This window comes from Acartia tonsa, chromosome 5 (assembly GCF_053477335.1).
Source record: "Acartia tonsa isolate MP-2025a chromosome 5, ASM5347733v1, whole genome shotgun sequence".
In the NCBI taxonomy this organism is placed as follows: domain Eukaryota; kingdom Metazoa; phylum Arthropoda; class Copepoda; order Calanoida; family Acartiidae; genus Acartia; species Acartia tonsa.
Window position 1 is genome coordinate 6008379 of NC_137264.1, and position 14774 is coordinate 6023152.

Genomic DNA, 14774 nt, shown 5'->3' on the forward strand with positions numbered 1-14774 from the left:
AATGTACTGTAGCCAATCAGAAGGCTGAATCAGCTTAACAACCAATCATAGCTAAGCTTGTATAAGTTTACCCCTTTGTTTCCGCTAAGATTTTCGGTTAAAAATGCAATTTAAATTGAATTTTTTTCATAGATTTTTACAATGAAATGTGGTGTTTTTATTGTAAAAATGTAATCAGTTACAGGCAATCTAAGTTTCTGACAAAGATAAGGTTATAATTTTATGTGTAAGCAACGTAATTTAATATTGTTTTTTCTTTTATAAGCATTGGAAATCTTTCAAAAATTCCATTGTACATAAAATGTTATTTTGAAATGCCTAGAACTTTTTTGTTATTGAAGCTGAAGGCTTTAAATTTGGGGCATTGGGTCATCTTGTGGCAGTCTTTCAGCAGTTAAAGCGTGTTATTTCTTGCAGGCGTCCTTTAACATCTATTTTTAGAACTACAACTATCAGCCAAGAAACAACCCCTGACCCGCTTCCATTCATTAACGGAGTTGCCCAGCATACCAGCACTCAAGACCCTATATATGAGGGTTGTAACTCTACTAAGGTACATTCAAATACTACCTATTGGCGGTTCTGTGGTGATTTCTTACAAAGCGACTATCGAGCATTGAACCCTCCCCCACTTAAGATTTTGTTTAGTTAACCCTAGCGGTTGAGCCTTAACACTATGGGCCATTTACCTCCGGTGCCCAAGCCCTTTGGGGTTATCCAGCTCCCAATAAAACCTAACCTAATGTGATTAAAAGTTATAAACTAACAAAAACTACTCCTCTTCCATTTATTTTTGAATTATTTTGTAAATAAGAAGTGGGGGGGGGGGGTTCTGTGCTCTACAAAGTACTTCAAGAAATAGCGCATCTTTATCTTCCAGGGGATACTTACTGGATAAAATGGTGGGGGGCGGGGTTAATTAAGATAAATGGCCTAAAAGCATGGCACCCTAATACAATTATTTCAAAGCTTGACTGCGCTAGATTTTAAATTTTTAGCCATATATCAGAGGTTCTTTTCTTCAAACAAAAATCTTTGCATGTATATGTTGAAATATTTTTTAGGCTTGTTTTGGTATACCAGAAAATTGTGTTGCTAGCAGAAGATGCAGGGCTGTTGTAGCCTATAAATTAGACAGGTAAGGAAATATTCATTCTATTAGAATATTTTGAATTGTGTTGTTTGAAGAATAGATTTACTACCCTAGATACTTAGTCAGTAAGACTTAATCCTCTAAAATGTTTTAATCGAGTCAAATAGGACTCCTCCAATAATACTAATGATAGCTTTATCCTAAGATTCATTCAGAAATGACAAAAATAACTACCCTTCGTACAATTTATAACCAATAATCTGGTTGATTGTTTCTACACTAATTTGTTATTGGCCAAATGAAATTACTGATGGGGAAACTGAAGGATGGAATTAATTGTCTAAAAAACAGAAAAAAGGCTAGCATCATTTTATTGTTTTGTTGAAAGAATGAATATTGAATACCTATTTATTTTTAAAAAAGGATTTTTTTTTCACTGTCAAATTAATTTTAGTACGAAAGTAAATTTTTTGGTTATCTACAGGGTGTCCCAGGCCACGTAAACTGTTTTTTTTTTTAATGCTTATTACTCCCTTAATATTAGAGCTATCTTATTAAAATAAAAACTAAAAAGTATTTGGCAGCCTATTACTGACCATTTTATAAGATAATGATGAAAAATTAACAAAATAAACAGGAAAAAATCTACGAGGTATTACATAAGAGGTTCATTTTATTGAATTTAGACTAACCCACAAGAAAATATTTGCTTTGTGAACTTTTAGATTAGTTTGGGTCCAAACTACTGGTCGCTCAGACTTTCTAAGCACAAAATTAGAACAATCTTGACATGGCATACTCGAAATTCTCAATATTCAAGAATCTGAAGTGTAATATAAGTGAACAATATGTAAAAATAGGCATAATATTTATCTTCTTTGTTAATTTTTCATGTGAGCTCGCTTTAAATGCACACAAGAACCTGAAATATACCATATTTTTTTATTAGACTACAACGCCTGTTCTTATGATGAGTAAGTCTTTGTGATCCACCTTTTGACCACCAGCTGCTTTAAAAGTTAACTAAGGCATATTTTTCTTGTGGATTAGTCTTATATTCACTAAAATCAGCCTTATATGTATTACCTTGTAGATTTTTTTCTGTTAACTTTGCGGATTTTTCATCACTATATCATTAAATGGTCATTAGTTTGCTGCCAAATTCTTTTTATTTTACGAAGATAGCGATCAAACAAAGAGAGTAATAAGCGTTTAAAAAAACAGTTACGTGGGACACCCTGTATAATAAGATAAATAAGTTTTCCGAAATTTTAAAGATAGGGGGAGATTTGAAATCTGCATCAAATTTAGAGGATTTTTCATAAAATTTGTTTTTTCTATAATTCTTTATCTAAAAGCGGAAATGCAATTTAAGTTAATTTATTTTGGCATCTGTGATTGGTGGATTAAAAAAATCTGCACTCTGATTGGATGGCGTACATCATTCAAACAATTAGAGCGCAGGTAGTTTAAAATCCACCTATCCTATTGGTCAAAATTATTTAACTTAATATGCATTTCCGCTTTTAGATAAAGAATTATACAATAAACGAATTTTATAAAAAATCCTTAAAATTTGATGCAGATTTCAAATCTCCCCCTAACATTAAACTTCCGGAAAACTTATATATCTTACTGTATAATACAAAGTAGAATGATGTCTGTCCGTCCGAAGCTTAAGATCTCGGTAACCACTGAACCGATCGGATTCTACTCTTCAGGGAATATACCTACTGGTCATGTGGTAGTTTTAGGCTATTTTCTTGGGGGTGGGACACTTCCAACCCCCCCAAAAACAAAACAAAAAAACCCCATTTTTTTTGTAGAAGATTTCCTTGGTCCTTTTTTTGTAGAAGATTTCCTTGGTCCTTTTTTTGTAGAAGATTCCCTTGGTCCTTTTTTTGTAGAAGATTCCCTTGGTCCTTTTTTTTGTAGAAGATTTCATTGGTTCTTTTTTTTGATCACCTCTTTGGGCAAAGCCTAGGCAAAGGCAAAGGCTAGGGGCGAATCCGCTAGTATAGAATATTCAGACAAAAATATATATTTTTTAGGGTTCGTTACCATTTCGAGATGAAAGCTTTGAGCGAAGGATATGTATCATTTGGTCTGTCTAGAGACGCTAAGATGGGCGAAGATTTGACTACAAACTGCATTGTTCAGGTAGCCCATGATTTAAGCCTAATACAACCCCTAGTTGTCAGAGGTAAAGAGTTCGAGACATATCTTAATATGTTAACAAGATAAATATGTTACTTAACTGAATGCTATTTTGACATAATGAACAGAAATGACTTCTAACTATGCAAAAGAATTATGTTTGTTGTCTGATGGGTGTTACTTTACCTGTTACCATCCCATTAGTTGCGTGCGGTTAAATTTTTATATATCTCCAATTAGATTTTAATTTCCTTTTTTATAAAATAATTTCATAATCTTAAAATTCTTTTTTCGATTTAATCCTAAAATATTTCTCAATTTTGAAAGCTAAAATTATAGGATATAAATGTCGTTGTCAGAAAAAAATCTTCAAATAAAAACTGTTAGAAAATAAATCCTCTAATGCATTATATTATTTTTAGGAGAATGGAAACGTAGATATTGCTACTGGTTACAATTATGGAAAATCAGCCAATAAACCACCACTTGGAGTTACAAGGGTAAGATTAGAATTTAAAAATAGGGGTATAGTCCCTTTCGTGACATCGCACATTAAGGGGCGATTCTTCGTATTTTTCACAGTAGGTTTTCTCCTATTTCTAGCCCCTGCGGGGGGCTCTAACCCTGTAGGGCCAATTACCTAACCCTTTGGGGCAATAACCTATAAAAAGCCATTTTAAAAATACGACAAATCACCCCTTAAGGTGCGATGTCACGAAAGGGACTATTCCCAAAAATAGTTTTAAATTAGTTAAAATACTTTTGACTTTGTGCAGCATTTGATGTATAACACATCAAAACAATTAAAACAAATAACTTGACATTTAGCAAAAAAAATTATTATTTACATGATTGAAATCTATAAAAAGCTCAAGTCTTAATCTAAAGTTATCAATCTATAATTATAAAACTAATAAAATATCCCTTTCTCTTAAAAATGATAACAGATCTGTATTATATATTCCAAGGACCTTTTTCGTCTGTTAGCAAATTGTTTTCTGCTACTTGGCTTTATTAATATTCCCGACACAATTGGTTAATTTTCAAAGACCCAATTGGGGGCATACAGTTATTTAACCCCTTCCTCCTCTTAGTGTTTTACTCTAATATAATGATAACATTATCCTGATATAGAAAGAAGATGGTATTAAAGAGAGAATGCAGAGTGGCAGAAAGGATGGATGGATTTATTGTTCATGGACCAGGAATATTTCTGTATACATAGGTGGGTTATTCATTTTGTATTAAATATGGCTGCGTCCATAGCATAGATGTGAATTTTCTTTTAAGAATTGAGAATTAAATCGGTTCAGTGATTAATGAGATCTTATCAAAATAACATAAAAAACTACTCTATATAATAGACTGGCAGTTTCGGCACTATCCTCCAGGGGCTTTTTTCCTCAAGAGGTAACCACTAATTTAAAATAATTTTAAAAATTGAGGGAGATTTTCTGTTTGCCTAAAACCACCACAGGACAAGTAGGTATATTCCCTGAAGAGTAGAATCCGATCGGTTCAGTGGTTACCAAGATCTTAAGGGACAGACATCATCTGTATTATAGATTGTACTGCAAGCTTCCTATTACGACAAAACACAATGTGTTTGAATTTCTACATTTTCTTGGAAGGGAAGGGACACAAGACTGTAAATTACACTGGTTACCAAATTTTATTAAAACCTTGTTATTACTTTACTCAAAAATTTTGGGTATTTTTAAAAATTTGATTGGTTGGTTCCAAACTAGTAGGAAGGGAACAAACCTTTTAACCAATAATTTTAATCTAGAGAAAGGGTAATGTCATTTGGTATGTACCTATATTGTATATTAGGATATATAAGTTGGAAGGAATTTTAATGTTAGAGGGAGATTTGAAATCTGCATTAAATTTTAAGGATTTTTTTTATAAAATTCGTTTTTTGTATAATTATTTATCTAAAAGCGGAAATACAATTTAAGTTAATTAATTTTGACCAATAGGATAGGTGGATTGGAAACTACATGCGCTCTAATTGGTTGAATTATGTACGGCACTTAAGCTTCTCCAATTAGAGCACAGATAGTTTTCCATCCACCAATCTTAGATGTCAAAATTAATTAACTTAAATTGTATTTCCGCTTTTAGATAAAGAATTATACAAAAAATAAATTTTATAAAAAACCTTAAAATATGATGCAGATTTCAAATCTCCCTCTAACATTAAAATTCCTTCCAACTTATAAATCCTAATGTATACAGTATATATCTATTCATCATACATTGTCATATTACTTGAGATCACAGATCTTCCATTCTCTTTAGAAAATGAAGAATGGAATTTTGAGAAGGATTTATACCATGTGATGTTAGCAGTTGGAGATGTTTATGACAACGTAATCATGTTTCATTCAGATAAGGTAAAAATAATATTTATGTTTAGTTATAAATGATCCAATCTCATAAGAGCGACAAAATATTTTAATTTTTTTTTTCTCCAAACATACAAGGCTGTATTCTAAGAATTCAACTGTATATTACTTAACATATATAGATGAAATAAATTGCCATTGGATTGTCCCTAAGGGATAGCTTATCTAGACTTTTTTTATTTATTATAAAAATATTGTAGATAAAAGACAAATAGGAGCTAATGAGTGAATGTTCTTAGTTTCTGTTATGACCTTAAGAAAACTGGCGTTAATATAATTTGAATTCTTCAAAATAAATTCATTAAAAAAGAACTTATCAATTTTTTATTGGTCTTTAAAATCTTTGGGTTCTCTTCAGGATAGATTCCTATTCTACTGTGGTAAAATCTATTTTTTTTGTATTGAAATAAAACCTTAAAAATAAGGTGTTCAGGATTTGTCCAGTGACTTTCTTTTCCAATTATTTATAACATATTTCAATTAAACCTACTGCACTACCTGCTTCTAAGAACTCTAGATTTACTTGTTTAGTTTTGTTGGAGGTTTATAGATTCATAACTTATCTTGATTACGAGATAATTGGGTGAATGCTAACCTATTCCATAGATAAGTTTTTTTTCTTACAAATTCTACCAAGCTGAATTTTTTTGTGTACTCTTCAAGAATATAACCTATTTTTTCTATTGACTTATTTATGTAATATTTTAGGTTGTATCAGCAGAACGCATGGGATTAGGTCAAGTAGGTTTGATCACTGCCAAGTCCAGGCTTTACATCATCCTGCATGGATCATTCATGATTGGGGCCTGGATATTTGCTTCTTCACTTGGCATCGTTTTTGCCAGGTAAACAAAACTGGGATAGGACAATGAACGGGTATAGTCCCTTTTCGTTGCAATGCACCTTAAGGGGCGATTCTTCTTGTTTTTCACAGTAGCTTTTCTCATATTTCTAGCCCCTGCGGGGGCTCTAACCCTGCGGGGCCAATTGCCTAACCCTGTGGAGCAATCACCTAACCCAATATAACCTAACCTAACCTAAAATAACATATGAAAAGCCAAAATACGACGAATTGCCCCTTAAGGAGCGTTGCCACGTTGCCCCAGTGAACGATAATTTTTATACATCCTCAAGGATGACAATCAAAATTTCCCTACTAAAGATTAAAATTATTGGTTGAAAAGATTCGAAACTTCTAGTTTAAACCATCCAATAAATTCTGAAAAAGTGTCCGTAGTATCAGAGTCAACAAATATGAAAAACTGGTCATAAAACACTTTAACACCCCTCCTCCTATTACAAATTCTCTTTAATAATATGTTTTTAAACTATTCCTTAGTTTAAACTATTATCTAACTATCTGAAAAATGTAATAGGCAAGGGTGAGCAAAAGGAAGAGTACTTATTGAGGTTGTTGGACATGACACCCTGCTAAAAAAAATTTTAGTAGCAAAATTTCTGTCCGTCCATAAGACACAAAAAAGGGGAAAGAAGGGGAAACGTGATTCCAATCATTATGGAGAATATTTAAAATATAACACTCATAGCTGTCAGACTGCTTTTAATCAGCTGTTAAATTAGCCTTGCTACTTATTGATGTCATCCTTGTTTTAGATACTTTAAGCAGACTTGGACCAATACAAAAGTTTGTGGTCTTGATCAATGGTTTGTTTGGCACAGGTTTGTTCTTGTTTTAAATGGATATATTATTACCTGGATATTGCACCAGGTTTCCATGTACTCTGATAAAGTGATGCTCGCAGATGGCTAAAATAACGATACCCCCCATACAACCCTTTAACCCTTACCTCCAATGAGATGAACGAACTGACCAATAAATGAGGTCCATATTAGCAAGCAAAATTAACTATAAATTTTCTCCAGTTAATATATCCACGTATATCGGTTCCATAGGTTATCGAGATCCTTTGGTACAAACAGACTAACACACAGACATCCTTTGCCTTTTTTTCAGTATGTTATTTGCTACTACGTTTTAATATTTCAGATCCTTGATGATCCTGGTCTGGTGTTTGAACATTGTCGGCCTGGTTCTCATTATTTTGGACGTGGAGGGACTTTCACCAACTATCTATTCTAATCCTCATGCTATTATGGGTGAGTGCTTTTTTGTTTTGAAATATGAATCATATATGGTACATTTAATAAAAATTTATTTTGGAAAAACTTGTAAAACTCCTGCATGGCCAATACCTGGAGTTCAATAAACCTGCAGGACTACCTTGTATCTAATATTATATAACATAACCAAGCGTAAGTAAACTTATAACATAAAAAGGAACTAAACTACCAACCCCGTTTATTTATTTCAAATCAAGGTGGGGGGGGGGGATGGCTTTTCTCGACTATGTACTTTGAGGGAAATTTCCGAATAAGCCCAAAAAATAAAAATTATTTCATTGTGATCCTATTCCTGTATTTCAAATACAATACTTAAAAAAGTATTTATAGGTTTCGTGACTGTTGGCTTGGCCTTTATTCAACCATTCCTTGCCCTGCTCAGATGCTCTCCTACCCACAGAAATAGATGGATCTTCAACTGGGTACATTGGTTCATTGGTAAGTCAATAAAAACTATCGGATGTGTTTCTAGCATCTAGAGGCTCTGTATTCGAAAGGGTAAGGGTTTGCAGAATAAAAGCCTGAAACCAACCCAAGACTGCAATCTAAAATTTAAATGGCATTAAACCATCCCAGGACCTATGTAAAGCTTTACTAAAAGGGATAACTCAATCGGTTAAGTAATTTTAAAAATCTTAATCCACAGACAAAAAAGAACTTCTTACGTTAAATAATAGGATTATTGTGCCGATTTGGTCTTAATGTAATTTATTATTCTTTGAAAAGAAATTTGAATATAGGTGCACTGCACACTGTACAGTAATTCTCATTAATATGCCTTCATAGCGTAACCTCATTCTTCAATAAGACCAGGTTTAATATATCAACTATAATGATAACAAAAATAGTAAGTAATCTATTTTAAACTTCCCACATTAAAATAAGCCTTGGAAGCTCAATTAAAAGAAAAATATATAAAGATGTAAAGTTTGAGGGATATACTTATTTTGAGGAATAAAAAAATATCAATCAAATCAATGGGCATAGCTACACCCCATTTAGGCCATTTTAATTCTTCGGTACCTAGAAAATTTCGGTAAATTAATGCAATCCTATTTTTAGGAAACGCTGCCCAAATCCTGGGAGTGGCCTGTATATTTTTCTCTACCTTCTTGGAGAAGGCGCTACTACCAGCAGAGACAATATTCCTGATCATAGCCTGGGTGGCATTCCACATCCTCACACATGTCATCCTGTCCATCACGTCCTGTGTCGGAGAGAATAAGGCTGCTAAACAGTAAGTCATTCTTTTTTGCAATCGTAGCGAAGAAAAAAAGTATGCCTAATCATTCCACACAAAAAAATTTAACTTGTAATATTAAAATACAATTTAAAATTTATGCCAAATTTGCACCTGGTTTACATTTCGGACAATTTCACATCAATTTGAAAAAAAAAGAATAAACTAAGAACTATATAAAAGACTAGCGGCTACTCCCCTAGAGGCTTCTAGGGGCACTTAAGGAGGGGAGAGTAAAATTTGATAACCCAATTTCTTATTTCAGATTTTAAAAGAATTAGTAAGCCCCTCCCCCCCCAAAAAAAGTTTGATTTTGGTTAAAAATAATTTAAAATTTTTTTTAGGGGGGGTATTTTTTTCTAGGGACGATTTCTCTTGGGAGGGTGATGGTACCCTCCCCCAAAATAGTTATAAACCTATGAGAAGCTACCCTGTTAAGGAGAGCCTGATCGGTTCAGCGGTTAGTGAGATCTTTCGGTACACACAAACGGACACAGAGACAAACAGACATCCTGTTACTTTATTATAAGGATTATTGCACTGTTTGTCATTAGATTTACTTATGTCAACAACAAAAAACTTTAATAACTGTTTTTTTTCTACAGGGGCACAATGAAGTACCCGCCCCGAGGTCAGTACCACCCTCAACGCGGACCCCACCAGTTCCCAGACTATGAGGAGCTGAAACGAGACCACCCCGGAGCTGGAATTAGGTAGAAATCGGGGAGGGAGGGTGCATACTAGGGTTGGGCCGGATACCGGATATCCGGCTTATTTCTAATGCCGGATATCCGGTTCCGGTCGGATATCTGGCCAACGTTCGATTTCCGGCAATTTACAGGATATCCGGCCGTGTAAGCGGATATCCGGCGTCAAAAATCAGCCGGACATCATGTAACCGGATAGTTTTAATATCCGGTATCCGGCCAGATATTGAAAATGGACGGATATCCGGCCGGATAACCAGCCAGACCGGATATCCGGCCCAACCCTAGTGCATACTAGTAATGTCCATGTCCAACCTTACAACTAATAATTTTTATTTACTCAAAGAGTCAATTTGTTAAATATAATTAGGAATATACATAAATTTATCGTCCATTGTCTTATCCTGTAATGATTTAAGGATTCGAAAGATGTTTAAAAATGTTCCATCAATGTTTTTTATTACACAATTTAATCTAAAAGTTTTTGATTACCCCTCCCAAAATGCATAAAAATATTCTAAACCCTATTTCCTTCAACACAACTATTTTATGAATAGGAGACGAAACGAAAAGTTCGTCTAAAACATCTTAGAATTAAGCTAATTATGTTTTATCACGAAAATTGTGTTATAAAAGCCTAGCTTCCCCTAATGTACTTGTGCAATGTTTGGGTGGGTTACGATGAAATTAAAACCTGTTAGATCTTATTAGAAAATTACATTCTATCCTTTCTATAAGTTATTTAATATTATATTTATTTTATGTTTAGGAAATTTGGTCTGGCTGCCTATACTGTGGCCTGTTTTATCGCTGCAGCCTTCCTTATTGCTCTCGTAGTTTTGGCACCTACAAGGTAACCGTTTATGTCTAGCAGAAAATCTGTAAAAAGTTTTTCGATGATATATTTTACTATCCAAGCTGACTTATTAAGTTACTTATTACTAGCGGCTTTGCCCCTAGCCTCTATGGGCTTTTCCCCAAGAGGTGATTTCAAAAAAAAATTAAGACGAAATTCGTAAAAGGACCAGGGAAATCTTGAGCAAATTCTTTTTTTAAAAAAATTGGGGATTTTTTGTTTTTTGTTTTTTGGGGGGTTGGGGGTGTCCCACCCCTCAAGAAAATAGCTTAAAATCACTACAGGACCAATAGGTATATACCCTGAAGAGTAGAATCCGATCGGTTCAGTGGTTACCGAGATCTTAAGGGACAGACAGTCATCGTTCTACTTCCTTGTATTATAGATATGAAGAAAATGCAACTGGATTAATTTTTTTTAAATGTTTGGTAATTTCAGCTTTTACATTTTTTTTTTTTTGGGGGGGGGGAGGGAGTGAATGAAACACTTTGTAGTAAAGACTACTGCCTGTCCCACAGACTTTAATTTAAATTTTTATTCGCCTTTTGGCTTAAGTTGTCATTCTGATTGCTACATACAAACATCTTCGCTTCTTAACATTTTCAATTTTCATGCTTTCCTCCCTAATATTTTTTTTATTATTTCAGACCATCTCTGGTTCAAATTGGTATCCTGTCTTCCGAACATCTGATATAATATTTTATTTTTGTGATAAATTTTAACATTATATATTTATGTAGCCTTTTAGTTTGATAATTAACGGACGCGCATTATGTGTAGAACTGTTTTGTTTTTAAAAAATAACCTAAGAATTCTCATTGAAAAATGTAAATGTATGATGTTTTGTATATATTATTATTCACTATTTTCAAAATTTGAATAAAGGAAAAACATAATTAAATTTACTTTTATAGTAGCGAAGCTACTCTATAATTCCAATGTTCGCCCGTCTGTTAGAATCGGAATGGGGGAAAATTTGATTTTTTTGCTCCTATTAAAGATAGACGGCTGAAACTTTTGACAACAATCCCATTATTATGTAGCATGTTTAAGAAAACAATCTCCATAGTGGTCCGAATGTTTTTAAGCCGCTAATTAGCTGCTCCTATATTTTAAAACTGATTTCCATACATCCTTAGTTTTTTTGGTCTGATTTTAAAATTTGTTTTGGTTATGTCAAAAGTAAATTTCCCCTTTTTGGTGTTCAAATGAGAGGACAAGTAGCTAATTTCGTAATTCCATATATTTTAAGTCTAATTTAAAAAAAAGATTTTTATGATTAATATTGTAATAATTTTCGTCGTTCTAATGGAAACTAGGGACAATAGATGAATTTTAACATATTAAAGCCGTTTTTTTGTCAGATTTTTATTATGATTAATCGTATTCATTCGAATCCGGTGGATAGGAACCGGTTCTCATCCATACGAAAAAATTGTCTAGCATCGTATTATATCCAGCTTTCTACGAATATAAAAATGTACAATTATATAATTAAAACCAGTTTTTTAGCCGGCGCCTTTGGCACCTCTTGGCTAAAAAAAACTAGTTTTAATCTTAAAATTGTACATTCTATATCCGCGGAAAGCCGTTTTTAATACGATGCGAGAAATAACTATTAGCTATTGATAGTAAATTTAAGTTCTGATTGGTCGTTAGTGCAGGTAGCTGTTTTGCAATATGATATTTGATACATAAATTATTCCTTTTCTCGATAAGCATTTACTCCATATTTTCCCCCATTTTTAATACTTTTGTGATTTGCTACTTATGAAGGTTTATTCCATAGTTGCCGTGAAATTCTGTTTATTTACACTTGAATATCACACCTTTATCTTTAATATCTCTGAAAGAAAGATATTTTTAAACATATTTGACTTAAGGATTTACTCTAGTTATAAAATGGCTCTCACTAATAAAATATTTATAACTAGCGGCTACGCCCCTAGAAGCCTCTAGGGGCACTTAAGGTAGGAGGGGGAAAAGTCGACCTCATCCCATTTTAAATTTGAGTTTCAAAAGAGTAAAAAAAAATATTTTTTTTTGGGGGGGGGGAGGGGGGTGAAGACACCTTCACCAAAAATAGTTTAAAACCTTTCCAGCTTCACTGTAAAGGAGAACAATATCGGTTCAGCGGTTAGCGAGATCCTTTGGGACAGACAAAAAACGCTTACTACTTCATATAATAGGATTAGAGAGTAGCTACGCTAAAACATTTAATCCAAAATTATGTATAAATGTAAATTTATTTTCAAATACAACATATGAACACAGGCTTAACAATACTTAAATATGTATATCTCCGGTAAAATATCAAATTAAGGTTTTTTAATATGAATAAGGTTTGATATCTTATTTGATGTTGTAAGTTATTCAACAAAAATCCTTATTTTCTTTTTAAAAAGCTGTCCATAGGACAAAATTTTGCTTGTAAATAAAATAAAATAAATACGTAATACTTTATTTATGAGAAGAAATGCGGTACTTTTGGAGCATCGTCAGCTGCTCATCAGCTGACTGGTTAATCCAGGCAGACTCAGGTACAAAACTGGTTCTAGACGACGACATTGCTGGCTGTTTGGTACAAGTATCTTGGGCAGGTTGGGTACTGTTGGAGTTGAGGAAGCTGGCAGGACTCCCGTACATGTTCTTTGCCTCTGATATACCAAGAAATTGGTTTACCTGCAAATATTAATATTAATAATATCAATACAGTTCAAAGACAGAAATTCACACTGAATATTTGGTGAAAAGGATTATTTTAGGATCATGGAAAGTAAACAAAGTAGCGGGTTGCGTCGTACTTTCATAGTAGCTTTTCTCCTATTTCTAGTCCCTGCGGGGGGCTCTAACCCTTGGAGTAAATCATAACCATTTACCAAACCTAAAATAACCTATCAAAAGCTACTGTGAAAATACGAAGAAACCCGCTACTTCGTTTTCTTTCCATGATCCTTATTTTATGATTACTCCGACAGATACACACCAGAGTACCAATTAGAGGCTCATAAAACGAAAATTCTGTAAGATTTATTTATCTGCCATTTACCTATTCTGGAATGGGAATGCGACCTTTCTCTGACTAATATAATTCAACTGCAGACGTCAAATCAGACAAACTAATCTATACAATCTAAAAATGGGTTTCTGTTCCTAATAAAATGTGCAGACTTATTCACCATTAGGGTGGTTGGATTGTTTCTACACTGTGTTCCTATTGGTCTAATTAAGTGATTAAGGATTTAGACTTTCTACTTTTATTGGCTGGTCGTAAATTAAGAGCAATAAATTGTACCTTGGTATTTCTGTAAACTTTGATGGCATCTCCGATTTTGAAACTCATCTTGGTGACTTTCTATCTCTCCGCCTCGTAGTTTGGAAACTTTCTATCTCTTCTTAGCTTGCTATCTCACAAAGTTGAGCTCAAATTTGATATTTTTTTGCTGTGCAAAAATTGTTCACAATTTGAAAAACTTCCAGATATTCCAGAATTGTAGTTCGTCGCCTGCTGCCGTCAGCTTTTCAGCGCTGCGCTGCCACATAAAATCGTCCTGGTTAATGTTAACTGTTATAGTCTCCAGTCTGAGGCCTTTATGGAAGGTCAAAGAATTTAGAGGATTTTTACGCTTTAGCCGTGCGGCCAGGGATCAAGGAGTCGCTACAGTATTTTGTAATCTAATAGTGCCAAAACGTTTTTGGATCAATCTCTTAAAATAATAAAGTATGAATATTGATTGGAGAGTAGGGATAATTATGCCATAAGTAGCGTAGCAATATCAATTTCTGGATAGATGGCATTTTTTTAAAAAGGTTTTTTTTAAGTCCAAGTTAATTGTGTATAAAAAAAACTGTCTACCATTAGAACTAAACTTTGATATTACACAACTTTTAAGACATTTTTATAATTGCAATCCGAAAAAAATGAAATAAAATCTTTTTCATATTAGCTTTTGGTTTAAAGGTGTATTTTTAATTACCTACTCCTTTATTCTTGACAGGGCGCTTCAAATGTATAAAAATGTATACAATGATACATAGTTTAATATATATAAATATATAATCATGCGCTGTATGTGTGGATTAATATAACTAGAGGAAAATCCCATGATGAAAATGAAAATCAAAATTTATAAATTAAAGGACCATGGAGTTTTGTCTTATCCGATTG

The 14774-nt window shown here is 33.3% G+C and overlaps 1 protein-coding gene and 1 long non-coding RNA gene across 5 annotated transcripts in view; one reads left to right on the forward strand and one right to left on the reverse strand.

Moving 5' to 3' along the window:
* LOC145318608 (ferric reductase 1-like) overlaps positions 1-11502 on the forward strand; it is a 34990-nt gene extending 23488 nt beyond the window's left edge. For all 4 annotated transcript variants that reach the window (XM_080159995.1, XM_080159996.1, XM_080159997.1 and 1 more), the window contains 14 exons: positions 442-553; positions 1065-1138; positions 3145-3253; positions 3673-3750; positions 4385-4475; positions 5555-5649; positions 6370-6506; positions 7276-7341; positions 7670-7779; positions 8134-8241; positions 8866-9040; positions 9649-9756; positions 10520-10603; positions 11254-11502. In XM_080159995.1, the coding sequence (XP_080016121.1) occupies positions 442-553; positions 1065-1138; positions 3145-3253; positions 3673-3750; positions 4385-4475; positions 5555-5649; positions 6370-6506; positions 7276-7341; positions 7670-7779; positions 8134-8241; positions 8866-9040; positions 9649-9756; positions 10520-10603; positions 11254-11302 (1396 nt within the window). In that variant the 3' untranslated portion in view covers positions 11303-11502. The remainder of the gene's footprint in view (positions 1-441; positions 554-1064; positions 1139-3144; positions 3254-3672; positions 3751-4384; positions 4476-5554; positions 5650-6369; positions 6507-7275; positions 7342-7669; positions 7780-8133; positions 8242-8865; positions 9041-9648; positions 9757-10519; positions 10604-11253) is intronic.
* A 1331-nt stretch (positions 11503-12833) lies between these two features.
* On the reverse strand, positions 12834-14242 carry LOC145318600 (uncharacterized). The gene is made up of 2 exons (XR_013879387.1): positions 13902-14242; positions 12834-13288 (listed from the first exon to the last, which is right to left on the reverse strand). It is a non-coding gene; the product is annotated as an uncharacterized LOC145318600 (long non-coding RNA).
* Between the last annotated feature and the right edge of the window lie 532 nt (positions 14243-14774).